This window comes from Pholcus phalangioides, unplaced genomic scaffold, assembly GCF_987345545.1.
Source record: "Pholcus phalangioides strain wild (caught in Gottingen) unplaced genomic scaffold, Ppha-v1.0 ptg000003l_1, whole genome shotgun sequence".
Taxonomy (NCBI): Eukaryota; Metazoa; Arthropoda; class Arachnida; order Araneae; family Pholcidae; genus Pholcus; species Pholcus phalangioides.
The window spans coordinates 57,023,590-57,040,090 of NW_028301596.1; the positions used below are offsets into that span (position 1 = coordinate 57,023,590).

Genomic DNA, 16,501 nt, shown 5'->3' on the forward strand with positions numbered 1-16,501 from the left:
GGATGTGCAAATTTTCACTTTTTCTTTTATGAAGCTGGTTGGATCTCTTATTTTGCTTTCTAAGTTTCGCCAGAAACGCCAATGTCTATCCCCTGTTGAAACACATTTTACAAAACATTTTTGGGAAAACAACTTCTGTAGGTCAAAAATATCTTCCATAGAAAGATTTTGTAAAATATTAGCTCAAAATAAAAAAAATACAACGCCAGACACAGTTGTCTCAATGCTAGGCACTTCGTTAGTGAAAATAGCCTGTTATAGCGCAGATTACATGTTCTTTGGCCTGTATTCAGCTAATATCGTTGATCCTCATCTTTCTACACTGTAATCAAAAGGTATTGCCATTATACTCTATAGAGTAACCTTGGTTAGAGCAAACATTCAAACGTCGTTTTCTAAAATCTAAGTTCTTGAAATTTGTACATTCATGTTCCTGGCTAAGGGGGACGATGATATAATCAGTTGAGCAATTGTGTATCAGTAGAGGTATTTCATGAACAGAAATGCTACCCAGTAGAGGGGCCTGAAATATGGGCCTCACACTTCAGAAGAAACTTGCAGATGCACATTTGAAATTTAGGAACAAAAATACAAGTTTCGGTCTTAGCAAACGCGAGCCAAGGATCTCTCCTAAGATTGCGAGTAGCCAGCTCACAACACTTAAATTGCATCTACAAGAGCATTCATTGGCAGATTCGTTTTTAGAAGATAGATGACGGCACTTAAACAGATACGGGGCGATAAATCTGAGTTGAAAGGGAAAAAAATAGGGTTATCAGACGTCTTCCTTTTTGATGTCATTTCAAGCGTCCTCCTACGTTTCAGAAAATTCGCCCTTTTGTCCGCCATCTGTTGTAGAAATTGGGAAAGTGACGTTATTAAGGGTGCGCATGCAGGCGTTCTCCTTACTCAGTTTTCGAATCTGATAACCCCATTGAGGAGATATACGTAGAATATTCCATAAAGATAACCGGGTTGAAAATGGTCAAGGGCATGCTAGAGACTATGACTGTGTGGTTGGTGAAGTCATTTTAGGCGCCTCATTCTGAATAATTATAATTCATTCTATGGAATGGATAAATTCTTTGTGAGCTACCAAATGAGTGACTTCGAGGCAGGAGCTAAGCCGGCCGTAGCTCCGAATTCGAGGAATGAGTAGTTAAGAAAACAGTAGATTAGAATGAGAGAAGGGCGGATCAAAATCAAAAAGCAGTGTATATCATGTGACCAGACGTGCTGCCATCTATCTTATAATAGTATTTGAAGCAGGACCCTCTTGTGCGAAATCATTGACGTATTTCGAATTGAGAGATTTGTAGCTTTGTGTGAAGTGTATATTGTGTGATGCAAAAAAATCATTTTTCAAGTAACACAACATGTTTTTTTTTCGGTGTATAGACAGATCTGCTCTGTGCATTTCCGCACATGAGGAATTTGGTGACATTTAGCATAACCTTCTTACTGATCTCATTCGAGGTCTATACAAGGTGGGTACTTCAATAAGTTGGAATGGTCGAATAAAGTTTCCACAACCTTTTGAGAGTCATGACCGCATAGCGCTCCTATTTGCTTTCCGAAACAGCTTGTTATCTCGTCATTTTTCCTATTAAAAGAAAAATGGGCGTTAATTAATATTTGAGCCAATTGATCATGGGGAGTCATAGCGTGTCAGATACAGTCGAATCCCGTTTTAACGAATACCGTTATAGCGAAAATCTCGTTTTAACGAGCACTTTTCTAATTCCCAAAATAAGTTTACTTAGGAACAATGCAAACACCTGGAATTCCTTTATAACGAAATTTCGTTATAGGGAAGTGATTTCTCCAATCTCCTGGAGTTCGTTATAACGGGATTCGACTGTAGTAAACTATGCATAGTGGGCTGCTGTTAATTTGTTGCGAGACATTTCATTGTTCCGGATAATGCCTCTCACAAGCACTCGAGATGGCAAAGCACGAATCCCCAAGTTGAAGGACAAAACACAGATTTATTTTACAGAACAGCAAGTATGTACAAGTATGTATTCACAAGTAGAGATTTGACTAAACACGCTGAAGCAGAGAGCCGCCTAACACACGACTTCTCCCTAACGTACACAAGTCTGTCTGCCTTTTCGTAACTCAACTACTACGCTCTGGTGTAAACTAAGTTTCGCTCTGGTGACGCTTTTATGAAAGAAAAGCGAAGTTACAGAAAATTCTCCCATATTTTCCTTTCCTCGGTTGTCAGGACGTCGCCAAATTACCGGAGCTGTCGCCAAACTTGCCAGGTTTATTGTTAGTTTGGCAAGATTTTTTACAGGACTATTTTTTGACTATTTACAGGCGAAAAAATACATAATAAATGATAAGTAAGAACTATTTAAAAGACACAATTTTCGTAACATTATTGACAAGACAACGCCTATAGGTGTGCGTAAGCCCGACCTGAGATTATGGTGGATTTTCGCAGTAAAAAATGAAGATACCTCTCCTGGGAAGAAAACAATGTTGAAGGCCCCCCCCCCCCCCAAGATAATCGTGCGCATGCTACTCCTAACTGGTATAGTACTGGTACCTTTTAAGACTATGGATGTTTGAAACATTGGAAACAGGTGTGTCAGCTGCAACAGTAACAGAGAGGTAACACGTGATTTGTGTTCCTATGCCGGAAATCGAACCCGGGCCTTCTGGGTGAGAGCCAGATATATTAACCAAATGGCATGTCTTCGAATTGGGCTTAAGAAGACTTTATGGAAATTTGGAATATTGGAAATGGATGTGTTTGCTGTAGTATAGTATAGAACCGAGCACGCCCAGGCTCTGTCGCTTTTGCGATATAAGCTCATTGATCGTGAGATCGTGGGCGTGCCGGAAAAAAAACTCAAGCCGGCCGGGAAAGCATACCCGGTTCGGACCAACATCCCGCCAACCCCCCAAGCAGCACAACCGCACACCCAAACCCCCAATCCCAGGACACATCACTACTCGACAAAGCCAGGACAGCACCGCGGGCGCGACCCCCCCCCCTCAGCCCCGACAAGGCCCCACCGGCACGGTCTACAGCACCCCAACACGCCGCGCGAAGAGAGACCCCCGACCGTCCCCCCGAACCTCCACCGCGGACACGAGGGAGAACCCGCATCAAGAAAAACACGGAACGCCTCGTGACAAGGGCCCCCAACCGACGCGCCACCCCTGACCACGCACGAAGCCACCCGACCCGCCAACACCCCTTCCCGCCCTCTCTGCCACCCCCGAACGGTCCGCCCCCCCCACACACACACCCGAGGAGCCACATGTGGGCGCGACAGTCAAAGCCGCAATTTGCCAAAAGACATGTGCCACATCATCATAAAAAAAAAAAAAAAAAAAAATGCACTACAGGTATTTGCTGTAACTCTTACGGAAAGAAATCATATGACTTTGTGTTGCCATGACTCGATTTTCCTGAAGAATACCGTGAGCGGTAACAAGGTTCATAACGGAGTGATGATACTAGCTCTAGGAAAGACGCGAGAACATATATGAATCATGTAGTTCTAAAGTAACAACAAGATATTTGGCGGATATATAGATGGCGTGATGTATCATTACATATATTTTTTTATCCCAGTCCTTCCTTTTCCAGTCTCAACCATTAAAGAATCTAGTCATTCGGACCATGCAGATTTGCAGATCTGTCGATTTGTTGTTGTCAGGCCGATTTAATAGCCTGTTCCATCTCTTATAAACATTTCCATCATGCATTCACGACGAATTAGTAAAAATTAGGAGGATCAATACGTGAATGAAATCGCATTTTATGATGTTAAATCATGTGTTATTACACGTGGTGATATATTGTTTTTGAAAAATAAAGAATTCAGAAGATGCATCCATCCCAATGGAACTCCTTAAAATCTCCAAGCATATGGTCCCTATCTGTATATACGAGACGCACACACACACACTGTTGGCGTGATTTAAAAGAGCGCGCGTCTGTTGAGAGCAAGAGGTACCAGAAAATCCTGCGCAAGTGTAGAAGTATGAACTCGTACATTTTAGAAAGGTATTGCCAAACGATCCCTTATTGAAGAACAGACACGGGGGCGGTAATAAAAAGGGAATTCAGAGTATTTATGCAAACACGGATATGAACTGCAAAATAAGGGAAACACACGTTCTCAAAAAAGCGTTCTTAGAAAATAACAAAACGTACTTGCATAATTCCTTGATCTTTGATTTGCTTTCTTTTCCGGTCACATCCACGTATGAGCCACAACTACTTTGAAGATTATTATTATTCTCCAGCACACATTGAAATGTTTCTAGAGCCACTGAAATAAAACATATGAGGACACTTGAAATGGCATCATAAATGAGGACATCTTGTAAACCCTACATAAAATGACGTATAATATTTTAGGACGCCATTTTCCGATTACAAAATGGCATGAATACTTCAGAGCTATGAATCCATGAATGTGATGCGCCTTAACAACATTCATTAAAAACCTATCTTAAATCTATCCTACGATGTATGTTTTTTTAATTATGTCTTAAATCATCGGGCTTTTTCCACTGACTCCACTCCTTCTCAGTACTCCTTTTCCGATTCATTATTCAACACTATTCCTGTCGTCTTCACTAAAGCAGGCCTCTTCTGAACCTTTTAAAAAAACTGAAACCCCACTCCACTGGCCCCGATGGGATTCCAAATCATATTCTCAAATTTTGCGCCGATGAAATTTCGAATTACCTTTTAATTATCTTCAATGTCTCATTAAACTCATCTAACTTGCCCTCTGACTGGAAAATTAATAAGATTATCCCAATTCATAAATCAGGATCTCTTTCAAATCTCCTTAATTTCAGACCAGTCGTTATCACCATGCTACTTGCTGCAAGCTTTTTGGGCACACAGTTGCCAAGGAAATCCGCTCACACCTTGATTCAATAAACTTCTTTTTCTCAAATCAACACGGCTTTCGATCATCTTTATCAGTAACTACCCAATTAGCTCTTTTCATACACGATTTATCGAGCAGTATCGACAAAAACGTCCAAACTGATATAATTTTTTTGGATTTCTCTAAAGCTTTTGACAGGGTGCCCCACAATAAACTTCTACTCAAACTCCAAAACCTTAGCCTATATATGAAGAGATGGTATTTTTTCTGCCTGAAATATACTGAGAAATTGAATTTTATGGATGTCATACGTCCACAAAATTCAATTTCTCAGTATACTTGGACTATGTGTTCAATTGTTTAAATGGGTAGAAGCCTTCCTTACCAACCGCAGTCAGTTTGTCTCCTTCAAGAACCAGAACTGCCAATTTCTCCAAGTTAAGTCTGGCACGCCCCGGGGTTCAGTCCTCTCGCCCAGTGCCGTCTTAGCGCATGGGCTCACCCGGGCACCTCGAGAGAAGAGGGGCCTCAGAAAAATGAGAAGTAGTAGAATTTTTCGAGAATTTGCTTGTTAGGGCCCCAGAAAAATCACTTGGCCCGGGGGCCCATGATATTCTTAAGACGGCTCTGCTCTCGCCATTATTATTTTTGATTTATATAAACACGATCTGCCTAATTCCATCAATTCTACAGACTCTTTGCAGATGATTGCGTCATCTACCAAACAGTGCACAACGAATCCGACCAAGCATCTCTCCAAAATAACCTCAACATTGTATCGGAATGGTGCTCGTCCTGGCAATTACCACTTAACTCTTCAAAAACAGTTTTTATGGAAATTACTAGCAAAAGACTTCCCCCCTATTCTTCTTACACTATCAATAACTCCTTAATCACCGAAGTTTCTAACTACAAATATCTGGGTGTAATTATTTCTGCTGACCTCCGTTGGAATCTCCATGTTGATTACGTCTTTCATAAGTGTCGCCAAAAACATTTTTCTTCGTCGTAACCTCAAAAACTCCACCCGTCACCTCTGCTTCCACATCTCTGCTTCCAAACTTGCATCCTTCCTGTACTCTCATATGCCTGTGAAATCTGCGACCCCCCACTCCCCATACTCTTTCGAACATAGACAAATTAGAATCTATTCAAAATAAATCCGCCCGCTTCACTCTTAACTGTTGGTCATCATCTGCCTCCGTCACTGAACTGAAGCACCAACTCAATATTCAAACACTTTTCACCTGTAGATATATCTCGATTAACTTTCCTTTTCAAAATCCTTCATGGCCATTTTCATATCGACATTTCGAATTTTCTAACTCCAGCTTCATACTTTTCAAAAAGAATTAACCATTCACAAAAATTGAAACCCAGATTGCTTCAAATGTAGTTTCTTTCCTCGAACAATAACCGATTGGAACAACAACCCCGTCAAACATTATTGATTCCACATCAGTTTCTGATATCCTTTGTAACATCAATCGTCTCTGTCAAACTTCACCACCGCATTCCTTCGTATACGCCTCGGCCAAGGAATATTGTATTAGTATAAATAAATTAATGTTATGATTGTGACTTTGTAGTAGGATTACCAGGTCGAGAAAATTGAGAAAGGAGGACGTCTGCACACACACCCTTAGTTACGTCACTTTTCTCAATTTTCACAATAGATGACGCCACTATTATGACCAATTAAACTGCCCACAACAATCTTTCCCCCACTCTAAAACAAAACTGCTAAAAAAATAGCAAAAGTAGGAAACATTCTGGGAATTTCGACGGCTATTGATCAGTGGAAAAAACCCACAAAAACATGTCAATGAAGGAATATATATTTCAAAGCGGAAAAAAAAAATCCTATGAAAAAAAAGGAGAAAAGAATTCCGGAAAGCTGAGAAGGAGGACAAAAAGGTGAATTTTCCGAAACGTAGGAGGACGCTCGAAATGACATCAAAAGGAGGACGTCTGGTAACCCTAACTTTGTAGGGGGCAAAATCATAAATTTCAAATCATGCAGTGCTCTTATATCTGTTTCGGTCAATCCGTAAATACATTGAGTTGTTGTCAGCTTCGCTTATGTATGAGAATGAAGAAGTGGGGGAATCTAAGAAAATCGAATAGCTGGATGGGAAAATGGACACCGGCATGTCGTGGGTCGGAACACTGCAAACGACATTTCCAGGGGCGTAGCCAGAAATTTCGTTCGGGGGGGGGGGAGGAACCAAAGTGATAGAACAATAGATTTTTAATAATAAACGTGATCCTCACGTATTCCCAAGAGATCAGCATGATCCGTCCAGGGAATTTGTTAGAGTTAGTAAATATCCATGCCCGAACCGGGATTCGAACCCAGACCTGCACAGTGAGAAGCTAGTTCCCTAACCACTCGACTGCCAGGCGGAATATTTGGCCATCCTTTTCCCTTTTTTCGGCCATTTTCTCACATTTCGGGGGGGGGGGGGACCAGACCCCCAAGTCCCCTCCGCTACGCCCTTGACATTTCTTTGAAACATTTAAACCCTACAAAGAATGCTGTGTAGTTTCGAACCTCCCAGAGGTGGCCAACCGTTTCCAAGCCATGCCAGAATCAAGATGATTATTTTCGATGAAGACCATACAGCCCGTATTTACGGGAGACGAACATTTCTTCTGTTCTTGTAAAATATGGCCCGGCTGTCCTCTCATTTTCGCAAACATGTCCAATTTGTCACTCTTTTGAGTTCTAAATTGTTCCTATTTTTGTCATAAATTCCATTATCTCAATGCAGATCTTGTATGTACGTATTATTTAGGAAGAAGTTCATCTTACCTACAACACGGGCATAGACACCGGAATCTGAGGACTCAGGGCGTTTGGGCTCATCCCCAATAAACTTTGTGAGAGAGCTTAGCCTCCCTCCCACAAGAACTCATAGATATACAATGTAATTGTATTATACAATGCATGTCCTCCATGCGGACGATCCTAAATCTTGTACAACACATGGGACGTCCAGCAACTATGGCCAAAGATGAAAAACCATAGACATAAGATTAATTAGAATTATATTATATTTTTATGTGAAAAACCGAACAGAAACACAAACGAAAGTCATCGCATAGTTATTATTTTAAGAATGCCCCCCATACTAAATATAGGTTTAGCAGCCTACAAGGCTGCCAAATTAATTGTTTAAGAGTTGGGGGGGGGGAATTTCTTCGATTGAAAAATGGAATAGAATTTCCTTAACTTTTGAAAAGCATTCGCGTGACACTCCTGCTACCACAGCGTGCCACGGGTTGGCCACCCCTGCTCTAACCAAAGTATGTAATGTGAAAAAATAGCAAAAAGCACCTTCTTTGAATCTGTCATCGCTGGTGCATAACTTGAGGTAGAAATCGTAAAAGTCTTTCGTCACTTCCAGAGGAGTTCGCCTTCCGGCATCCGGGCATTTCAAGATGTAGTCGACACCGCATTTCATGAAAGGCGTGAATTTCCTGGGGGGGGGGGCAAAAAAAAAGTTTATTAATTCATTAGTAATTGAGACACTAGGGGGGAAGCTTTCACCTTTTTCTTGACAACGAGAACCGCTTTATCATAGTATTGGGAAATCAATTTTACAAAATATATGGGCTTGTCAATGCTAAAATAAGAGATCTTTAAGTAGGCGAGATATGTCGTCAATGCCGCTTAAAGAGTTAAACTCGTGAGTGAGAAATCGGGCACAAGCATTAAACGCACTTAGGTGCTCCATTTAGTACCAAGCTGGCGCTCGTGAGCACCAGACTTAAATAAGAAGATTAGTAACTTACTTGCACAAGCGCTTCAGATGGTCGAAATCGTCAGGGATGAAATCCTCTCCAGTGGGCACATTGCCGTGCACCTTGCAGTGGTCTACCATGTCATCGTGAGTACATGTCGAACCGCTTACGACCACGGCCGCCACTGAAAGTGAATTTGAAGATTATTGTGTGTGATGAAAATGAGTGATATATATTTTACTTGAGAACGACACAGCTTTTTTACTTTACCGCACATTAACTCCAGTCATACTCGCCATACAATTAATTCACTACCTATCGAGTTGGGTCGGAATTAAAGGCGCCATCTATCGGCGGTTGCCTCAGGCTCTCGGTGTAGGGAAATAACTTGTTATCTATGTTCTTCCCCAAGATCGAATCCGCTGACCTGACAGCAAACCTCACGGTGGAAGACGAGCATCTTAGCACTGCCCCACTCCGGCAGAACGACAACTAACAACTACATTACACGCCAACACGGGCATCCTGAGCCTTCCGCCAAAGGGATTTTTCTGAGGTCCTGTACGTGGCGAAACATGTATAATTTTGGAAATTATTACCAGATCTGATTTTCACGAGATTCTACTATTACTACTAAACCACACATGCGCCTCGCCCACATTTCTCTGCGGAATTTCTAACGAGTTGGCACATGTTGGAATGTGCGTGTATGTGTTGTGAACCTAACGTGAAATTAGTTACTGTGTAATGCTTGTTATGTGTAGTATGTATTATGTGTACCATCCATTTTTCTACCTATAAGTGAAGTGCAATGATCGAATAATTGTACCGTTGTGTGTGTGTAGGCTTGTTGCTCTCTGTGGCGAGACTTTTTAAAGGAGAGATCGGCTCGCATTCGTTTTAGCGCATCGATCAACCACCCCTCTTTTTGACCCCCTTAGGGATCGAATTCAGAAAAAACCCCTTCTTCATCTTCTAGCAAAGAAGATAAAGCTGGTTAAATGATGTAGTTGAAGTAGGTTCTCTCAACTATGGTTCGTAAGCGATTTATAACACGAAATATATGATGGACTATAGTTGGGACTTCATAACACAACTATGGTGCAAAATTTAATTAAAAAAAAATCCATATAGAGCTACATAAGGAATAAATAAATGTATAATATTAATGCTTGATCTTTCTACAGGCAATATCAGCAAAAAAAATTTTTTTTTGAACGGCTTGAATACAGAAGTTATGATGATTAATCTAGAGCAGTGTTTCTTAACCTTTTCTTGCCCGTGGCCCCCTTTGAACCATATTTTTTTCTTGTGGCTCCCCTGTCTTACCCAGAGTTTTCAACTCTCTTCTAGAAGCAAGACACCTTATACGTATTGAAATTATTTTTTTCAGTGAATTTATACTGAACAAAAATTTTGCAAAGAAAATTGGCCTCCAGACCACTAGCCTAGAATTTATTGATCTCCCCGCTAGTCCGAGTTCTATCAGGACCGTCTCAATATCATGCCCCCCCCACTCCCACCTAGGCAAAGTGATGCTATGGTAGTCCCATACTTTAGCTGGAAATAAACAGCCTACATATTTCCTATTTGTTTTCAAAATTAATTGTACTATACAAAATATCATAAGGTGGGGTTACTTATGGGCATGAGGCCCCTCACAAGAGTGGGACTGACAGAGCTACAGCCCGGGGCCTAATATGTTTTCATCATTTTTTTTTGTTTTTCGTACTATAAATTTCATATAGGGAAGGGGGTCTGAAAAATTTAACCGGGGACTTGAGAAAAACCCCATCTTAGGGAACTTGTTGCAAAATGTAGGCGGTGAGGCCTGGGTGAGTCCATGCCCTAAAGCAGGCCCTGGTTTTACGGGTGGTTTTCTTGGATTCTCTCTCTCACTGTAAGTGTTAGTCACTAATATAAAATCTTTATTTCTTCACACCTTAATTTTTCTTCTCAGCTCTCCAAACCACCTGTCATGGCCAATTTCTCCATTTTCTTCTGTGGCTCCCCTTGAAGTATCCCAGTACCACAAGGGAGCCATATGGCCCCCGGTTGAGTACCACTGATCTAGAGAATGGTGTTATTTTGGAGCGTAGTTGTGTGAAATTACGGTCCACAAAGGATTTAGCAATAGAAATTAGCATATTCATCTACCTGCTTGCAAAAAAGTGTATGACTTTCTCACAAAAGAAGAACAAAAAAGAAAGAGACGGTAAAAAAATCACTGCATTCTTTGACAGAAATAATCTTGTTTGCACTTTACTTTCGCATTTATACGAGTATCATGTAAGCCGTCCGTATCGATAATACATTGTACGTACGTCTAGTTTATTTCTAAATATTCTCATTCAATAATTATTAAATATGATTAAATTAGAATACATATAACTTCTGAATTTCTTCATCTACCGTAGCTTGACATGTTATTATTAATACGATATTCGTAAATATATACAAATACAAATACAAATACAAATACAACGCCACAACAGGCAAAATGCCCAACGAGGTGGCTGATAAAAAGATGCCCATAAAAATATGGTTGTCATATATTTCAAAAATACAGCAACCCAATCAAAAATGCAATTAACACAAATTATAAACAATATAGACACATGATAAAATATTATACAACGCCCATAAAGAATACTTATGGTTGTCTTATTCTAAGAATGGATAGCTTCTCGATTTACCCCAACATGTTTATCGCATTTCTTTTTTTAAACGTGTCAATTGTGTTACAATTTACTACCTCCGGGGGTAAGCTATTCCATTTATTAACAACCCTAGCACTGATATAGCACTGATATTTTAATAAATGTTTATTTTTCTAACTCTGAAATCGGAATTTCCGACAAGTCGAACTAACGATAACTCGAAGTTTTTTGTTGGCCGCTGCACATTCGACTTATCGAGATTTGACTGTACCGTATTTTAACGTGTATAAGGAACCCATTTTTGCCGAAAACTGGGTCCCAAAAATGGAGGGGGTTTCCATGGATAGTATTATATAAAAATAGATATTTTTACCCTTTTTTACTAAATTTTAAGCCCAAAAAATCAGGGGTGGGGGGGGGGGGGGTCCTTATACACATTAAAGTACGGTAATTTCTGATAGCAGTTCAGTAAAAGAATAATTGCGTGATTTGATAAAATAAATAATTTCAGAATAAATTTTTTAATTATTTTGAAAATTCTTAAATTATTTTTGTCTCTGTTTAATTCGGGGCCGCCATTCGCCCCTAATAATAAATGGAATGGGCACTAAATTACACGAGTTGGTGGGCCGCGGGCTTTGTGGAAGGTTTCAATTTGGCCCGCTTTCTGTCTGAAAGGTTGAAGATCCCTGCTTTAATCATTTATTGACGAATCGAAAATCAAAACCATGTGAATGATTTAAAGTTGATTAGATCACACATGCTCATACCATGTCCCGCAGGCCAAATGTGGCCCTCGGAGCCATCTGATGTGATCCGCGGCCTCACAACAGAATTTTGTGAAAGTGAACAAAGCGTCACATTTCTAGATCATTTACCGCACGTGACCCGCGGTATAGTTGAGTCATCACTTGCGTGGCCTGTGACATATTTTCAGATCGTTTACGTGGCTCACGGTACATTTACAAATCATTCAAGTAAACTTCAGCATATTTACAGATCACTTAAGTGGCCCGTGGCAAAAACAGGGCTCTAACTCGTACCCTCGGGAATATTTTCATCTTTTTCGTTTTTGTTTTTCACACTATGAATTTGCTATGGAGAGGCCAGTGAAAAATCTGACTTAAGGGCCCTGCTGCAGGATGCGGGAGGCCATGACAGTCTCACTAGTCCCCAGCACTCGACATTAAAGCATTATTTTTTGATGATAATGGGGGGGGGAAATAAACTGTTAATACATATTGATTCCCAGCCATTTTACTTTCGCGTAACAATTGAAGCTTAGATCGAGGTAATAAATAATACTTCGTAGCATGATATTCCAAAGTACCAACCCTGGGTCGGCCACCGTCGAGAAGTATCTCGATGCAGCAATATTAACCCTGGACAGATTGAACTGTACTACGAAAAGCTGCATGTTTAATTCAAACATGGTAATCTAATGGTGACTCTATGGTACGGTAATTGCAATACACAGTAAAACTCCGTTATAACGAGTCCGTTATAGCCAGAGGTGCATCTATGGTTTTGCCGCCCGTGGGCTGCACTAGTTTTGTTGCCCTTCTTTTAGGGGTCGTTCAAGTATTACGTAAGAAAATTTTTAGCCATTTTTGACCCCCTTCCCCCCCCACCCTTGTCAGCAAAATTTCGTCATCAGCTCTGCCCCTCTGAATCCTAACTCATATTTTCATAAAGGGTGGTTGATGACGTAAGCATTATCAAACCACCCCCCTTGTCATCAAAAGTCAGCAAATCGGAAACCCCCTCCCCCTCCATCGATGATGACGTAATACTTGAACGGCCCCTTATAGTCTAATTTTCTGGACTACTCTTTCCTCGAATTCGCCGCCCTTTGCTTACAACCCGCTTTGCCTCCACCCCCCCCCCCTTGCAGGTACACCGCGTCTCTATAAAGCCACTCTTTTAATCATTCACATGCATGCACACTATTTTGGTAACTCACATGTTCGCCCGCTGTTTTGGTCCCTTACATACATACGTGCACACGCTCTAAGGTCACTCACTGACCTGGTCCCTCGCTCTATATAAGTCATTCGTTTGTTCATTCACGTGCTTGCCCCCCACGCTCTTACTTTTTTTTTGCTTACTCGCGTGCTTGCTTACGCTCTAAAATCCTCTTTAGCTCGCTCACGTGCTTGTAAACTTACTAGGTCATTCTTCTAGTCACTCACTGACCTAGCCCGTTGCTGCCTGGGCAGAGGCGGAAAAATTGAGGGTTATGCAAATTTCGACGCCCTTTTCCCATTCCAATAATTTTCTTGGCCACTCATTCCTAAAATTTGCCGCCCCGCTGAACTCTCCGCCCTGAGTTATAGCTCGCCAAGCCCACCCCCTGTAAATACGCCACTTAATCTACCTCAGTGACACCGCTGGCTAACGTTACTGTTCCCGTAATTAATCTGAATTCTTCAGGCTCCACTCTGATTATAGGTCCGATAAAAAGTTATTCAAGGCATGACATAGAGTTACTTACGTAATAGCGAGATGAGAATTTTCAATAACATGGCCGATTGACTGGCAAAAACTTCTCAAAATGTCCGGTACCTCAATCTATACATATACGTAAATTATAATAATCCTTTGGTATTTATTTTGCAACTTTCCAGACGAATTCTTTCTCATGCTGATAACACGACTCGTGGACGTTATCGTCACGATAACACCTACGAATGGGAGTTGTTTTAATACCCAATCCATACACGCCAACCTTGGAACTAAGTCTGTCCGTAATGGCAATGCTCATTACCACGGGGAGGGCGCGGGGTGATGAGCCTCCCCCCCCCCCACAAAAGAAATTCCAAAAAAAAATTTCCGAAAATGATTTATCATGTTTTTTTTTTAAATTTAAATCAATTTTTGTCAACTTTAGAAAATTATTGTGAATATGATATTCTCTTTATCAAACTAGCAGTAGTACCTAGCACTGCTCGGATTTTCTTCTTGTACTGGGAGCTCTAAAAAAAGTGACAAACCATTGTTTGGGAACCAAGGTAACTAAAGTACACATTGCTGCTGGACGGTATTTTTTCCATATCGGAGATTTGCCCAACTCTGGCGAACTTTTAATGTAGTTTTCGTTTAAGTTGGGGCCTGTTTGGCACACACACACACGCAAAATTAGGCAAAGATTAGTATGAACATGCAGATTCGTATACAGAACATACACACAGAAAATCAAAACTTAAGAAAAAAAAATTCTAGGACATGATAAGTTATCTTAGATCAAACCACACGTTTTATGCCAATCGGTTGATTTGTTATTTATTTTTGGCTCGATATTTATTCATTGGAGATGCGGTCTTTGCGTGACGTCATTTTGCACTCAATAGGATAATGTAATTCAAAGGAATCGTTGAATAAAAGAAGTTTCGAAAATAAAAAAGCTTATTTTTCCGTAGTTTTTCACGATGCGACGTAGTTCCGTATTATATGGTAGAAATACGTAGAAACTACGGAAATTCCGTAGTATTTGGCGAATATGATCCAATCCCTCATATTTATAGTTATTGTATATATATATATATTTATAGTTATAATACAATTCACACAAACACAAAGGCCACAACAGGCAAATTGCTCATAGGGGTGGTTGAAAAAAGATGTCCCTAAAAATGTGGATCTCAAATACAACCAAAATACAGCAACCCAATATAAAAGCATATATCGCGAAAGAAAAAACTAATAATTAATACTTTATAATACACTAGCAACAAAAAGATTATGGTTGTCTCATTTAAGTATGGATAGCTTCTCGATTTATCCCACTACTGTATGTCTATTGCACTTCTTTTTAAACGTATCAATCATTCACGACCCCCGGAGATAAGCTATTCCATTTATTAACAAGTCTATTAGAGAAAAATTCCCTACGACACCACCTAACCTAGAATTGTCCCTTACCAATCGATACTAGTGTCTACTTGTCGAAGCGTTTGATTGACGGTGTATTAATAATTCATGGTTCATCCTATCTATCCCGTTTTAAAGTTTTATACTCTTCCAAACGAACTTTCCCCCCGACACCTGCGTGTTCCTCTAACGTAAACATTTAAGAACTCAAGTCTTTATTCATAACTCAACCCTTGTGTGCCAACAAGAGCATGCGTAGCTCTTCACTACCCCCCCCTCCCCCACCAAGACTATATCCCTCTTTACGTATGGTCTCCAAAATTTAATGGCATACTCCGATCCAGGACGAACTAAGCCTCGAAAAAGCGGAGGAATGATTTTAGGAGAACGCGAAGAGACCTTTTTTAAGAATGACACCGAACATTCTATTCGATTTTTTGAGCTTCGCTGAATAATGTTCAGAAAACCTAATCCTCTCGTCAATGATAATTCCCCAATCAGCGATTCTACAGCGATTCTTCATCAGGGATAGTATTACCATTCAAATCGTAAGTGAAACGTTGATTGTTCGAACCAAAATGAGCGACCATGCACTTATCAACATTAAAGATCATGCTCCATTCATTAGCCCATTGTTTTCACAATCATATTCAAGTTCGACTGGAGACTCTCCCCTTTCGCTTTGATTCACGACTACCCCTATTAGCTTCACGTCATCTGCGAATTCGGTAACAGTTCCATCGACACCCTGATCGAGTTTATCGTTAAAAGGTGAAAAACGTATGGGGCCAAGGACACTTCCTTGAGGAACTCCACTCTTCACCACACCTGTTCAATCGGAAAATTTCCCGTTCACCATAACCCGTTGTGACCTATCTCTTAATCACGATTCTATCCAATTAAATAAGTTGTCCGCAATCCTAATCTCGTGTAAACTCTTCAAGAGTTCACCATGTTGGAACCGATCGAATGCCTTCTGAAAATCTAGATAAACACAACTCCGGCATATTTTTTCTGTTCCCAAAGACTTAGTCACATGATCATAGAGCAAAGTAGGTTAGTTACACGTGACTTCCCCTTCCTGAACACGCGCCGGTTTTCAGACAGTACGTTATTTTCGTCTATCCGCTTCACTAATTGCCTTTTGATAACAATTTCCAAAGTTTTCGAGAGGGAGCTCGTCAAACTCACTGGACGATAATTGGACACAGTTGCTGTACTCCCATTTTTAAATATAAATTAATATAATAAATTAATAATGTAAATATTTATTAATTTCATAAATTATGAAAATTACCTTCATGATTTCAGTGAAAAATTCAATCAAGTTTGATAGAAAAAACGGAGCAAAAC

The 16,501-nt window shown here is 40.4% G+C and overlaps 1 protein-coding gene across 1 annotated transcript; it reads right to left on the bottom strand.

The window, feature by feature from the left end:
* Positions 1-1,315: 1,315 nt before the first annotated feature.
* On the bottom strand, positions 1,316-13,923 carry LOC149088943 (uncharacterized). Its single transcript, XM_089253247.1, has 5 exons — positions 13,773-13,923; positions 8,670-8,802; positions 8,212-8,354; positions 4,181-4,298; positions 1,316-1,603 (listed from the first exon to the last, which is right to left on the bottom strand). Exons 1-5 carry the CDS (start codon positions 13,801-13,803, stop codon positions 1,468-1,470), a joined length of 561 nt encoding a protein of 186 aa, XP_089109373.1. The 5' UTR covers positions 13,804-13,923; the 3' UTR covers positions 1,316-1,467.
* Positions 13,924-16,501: the final 2,578 nt, after the last annotated feature.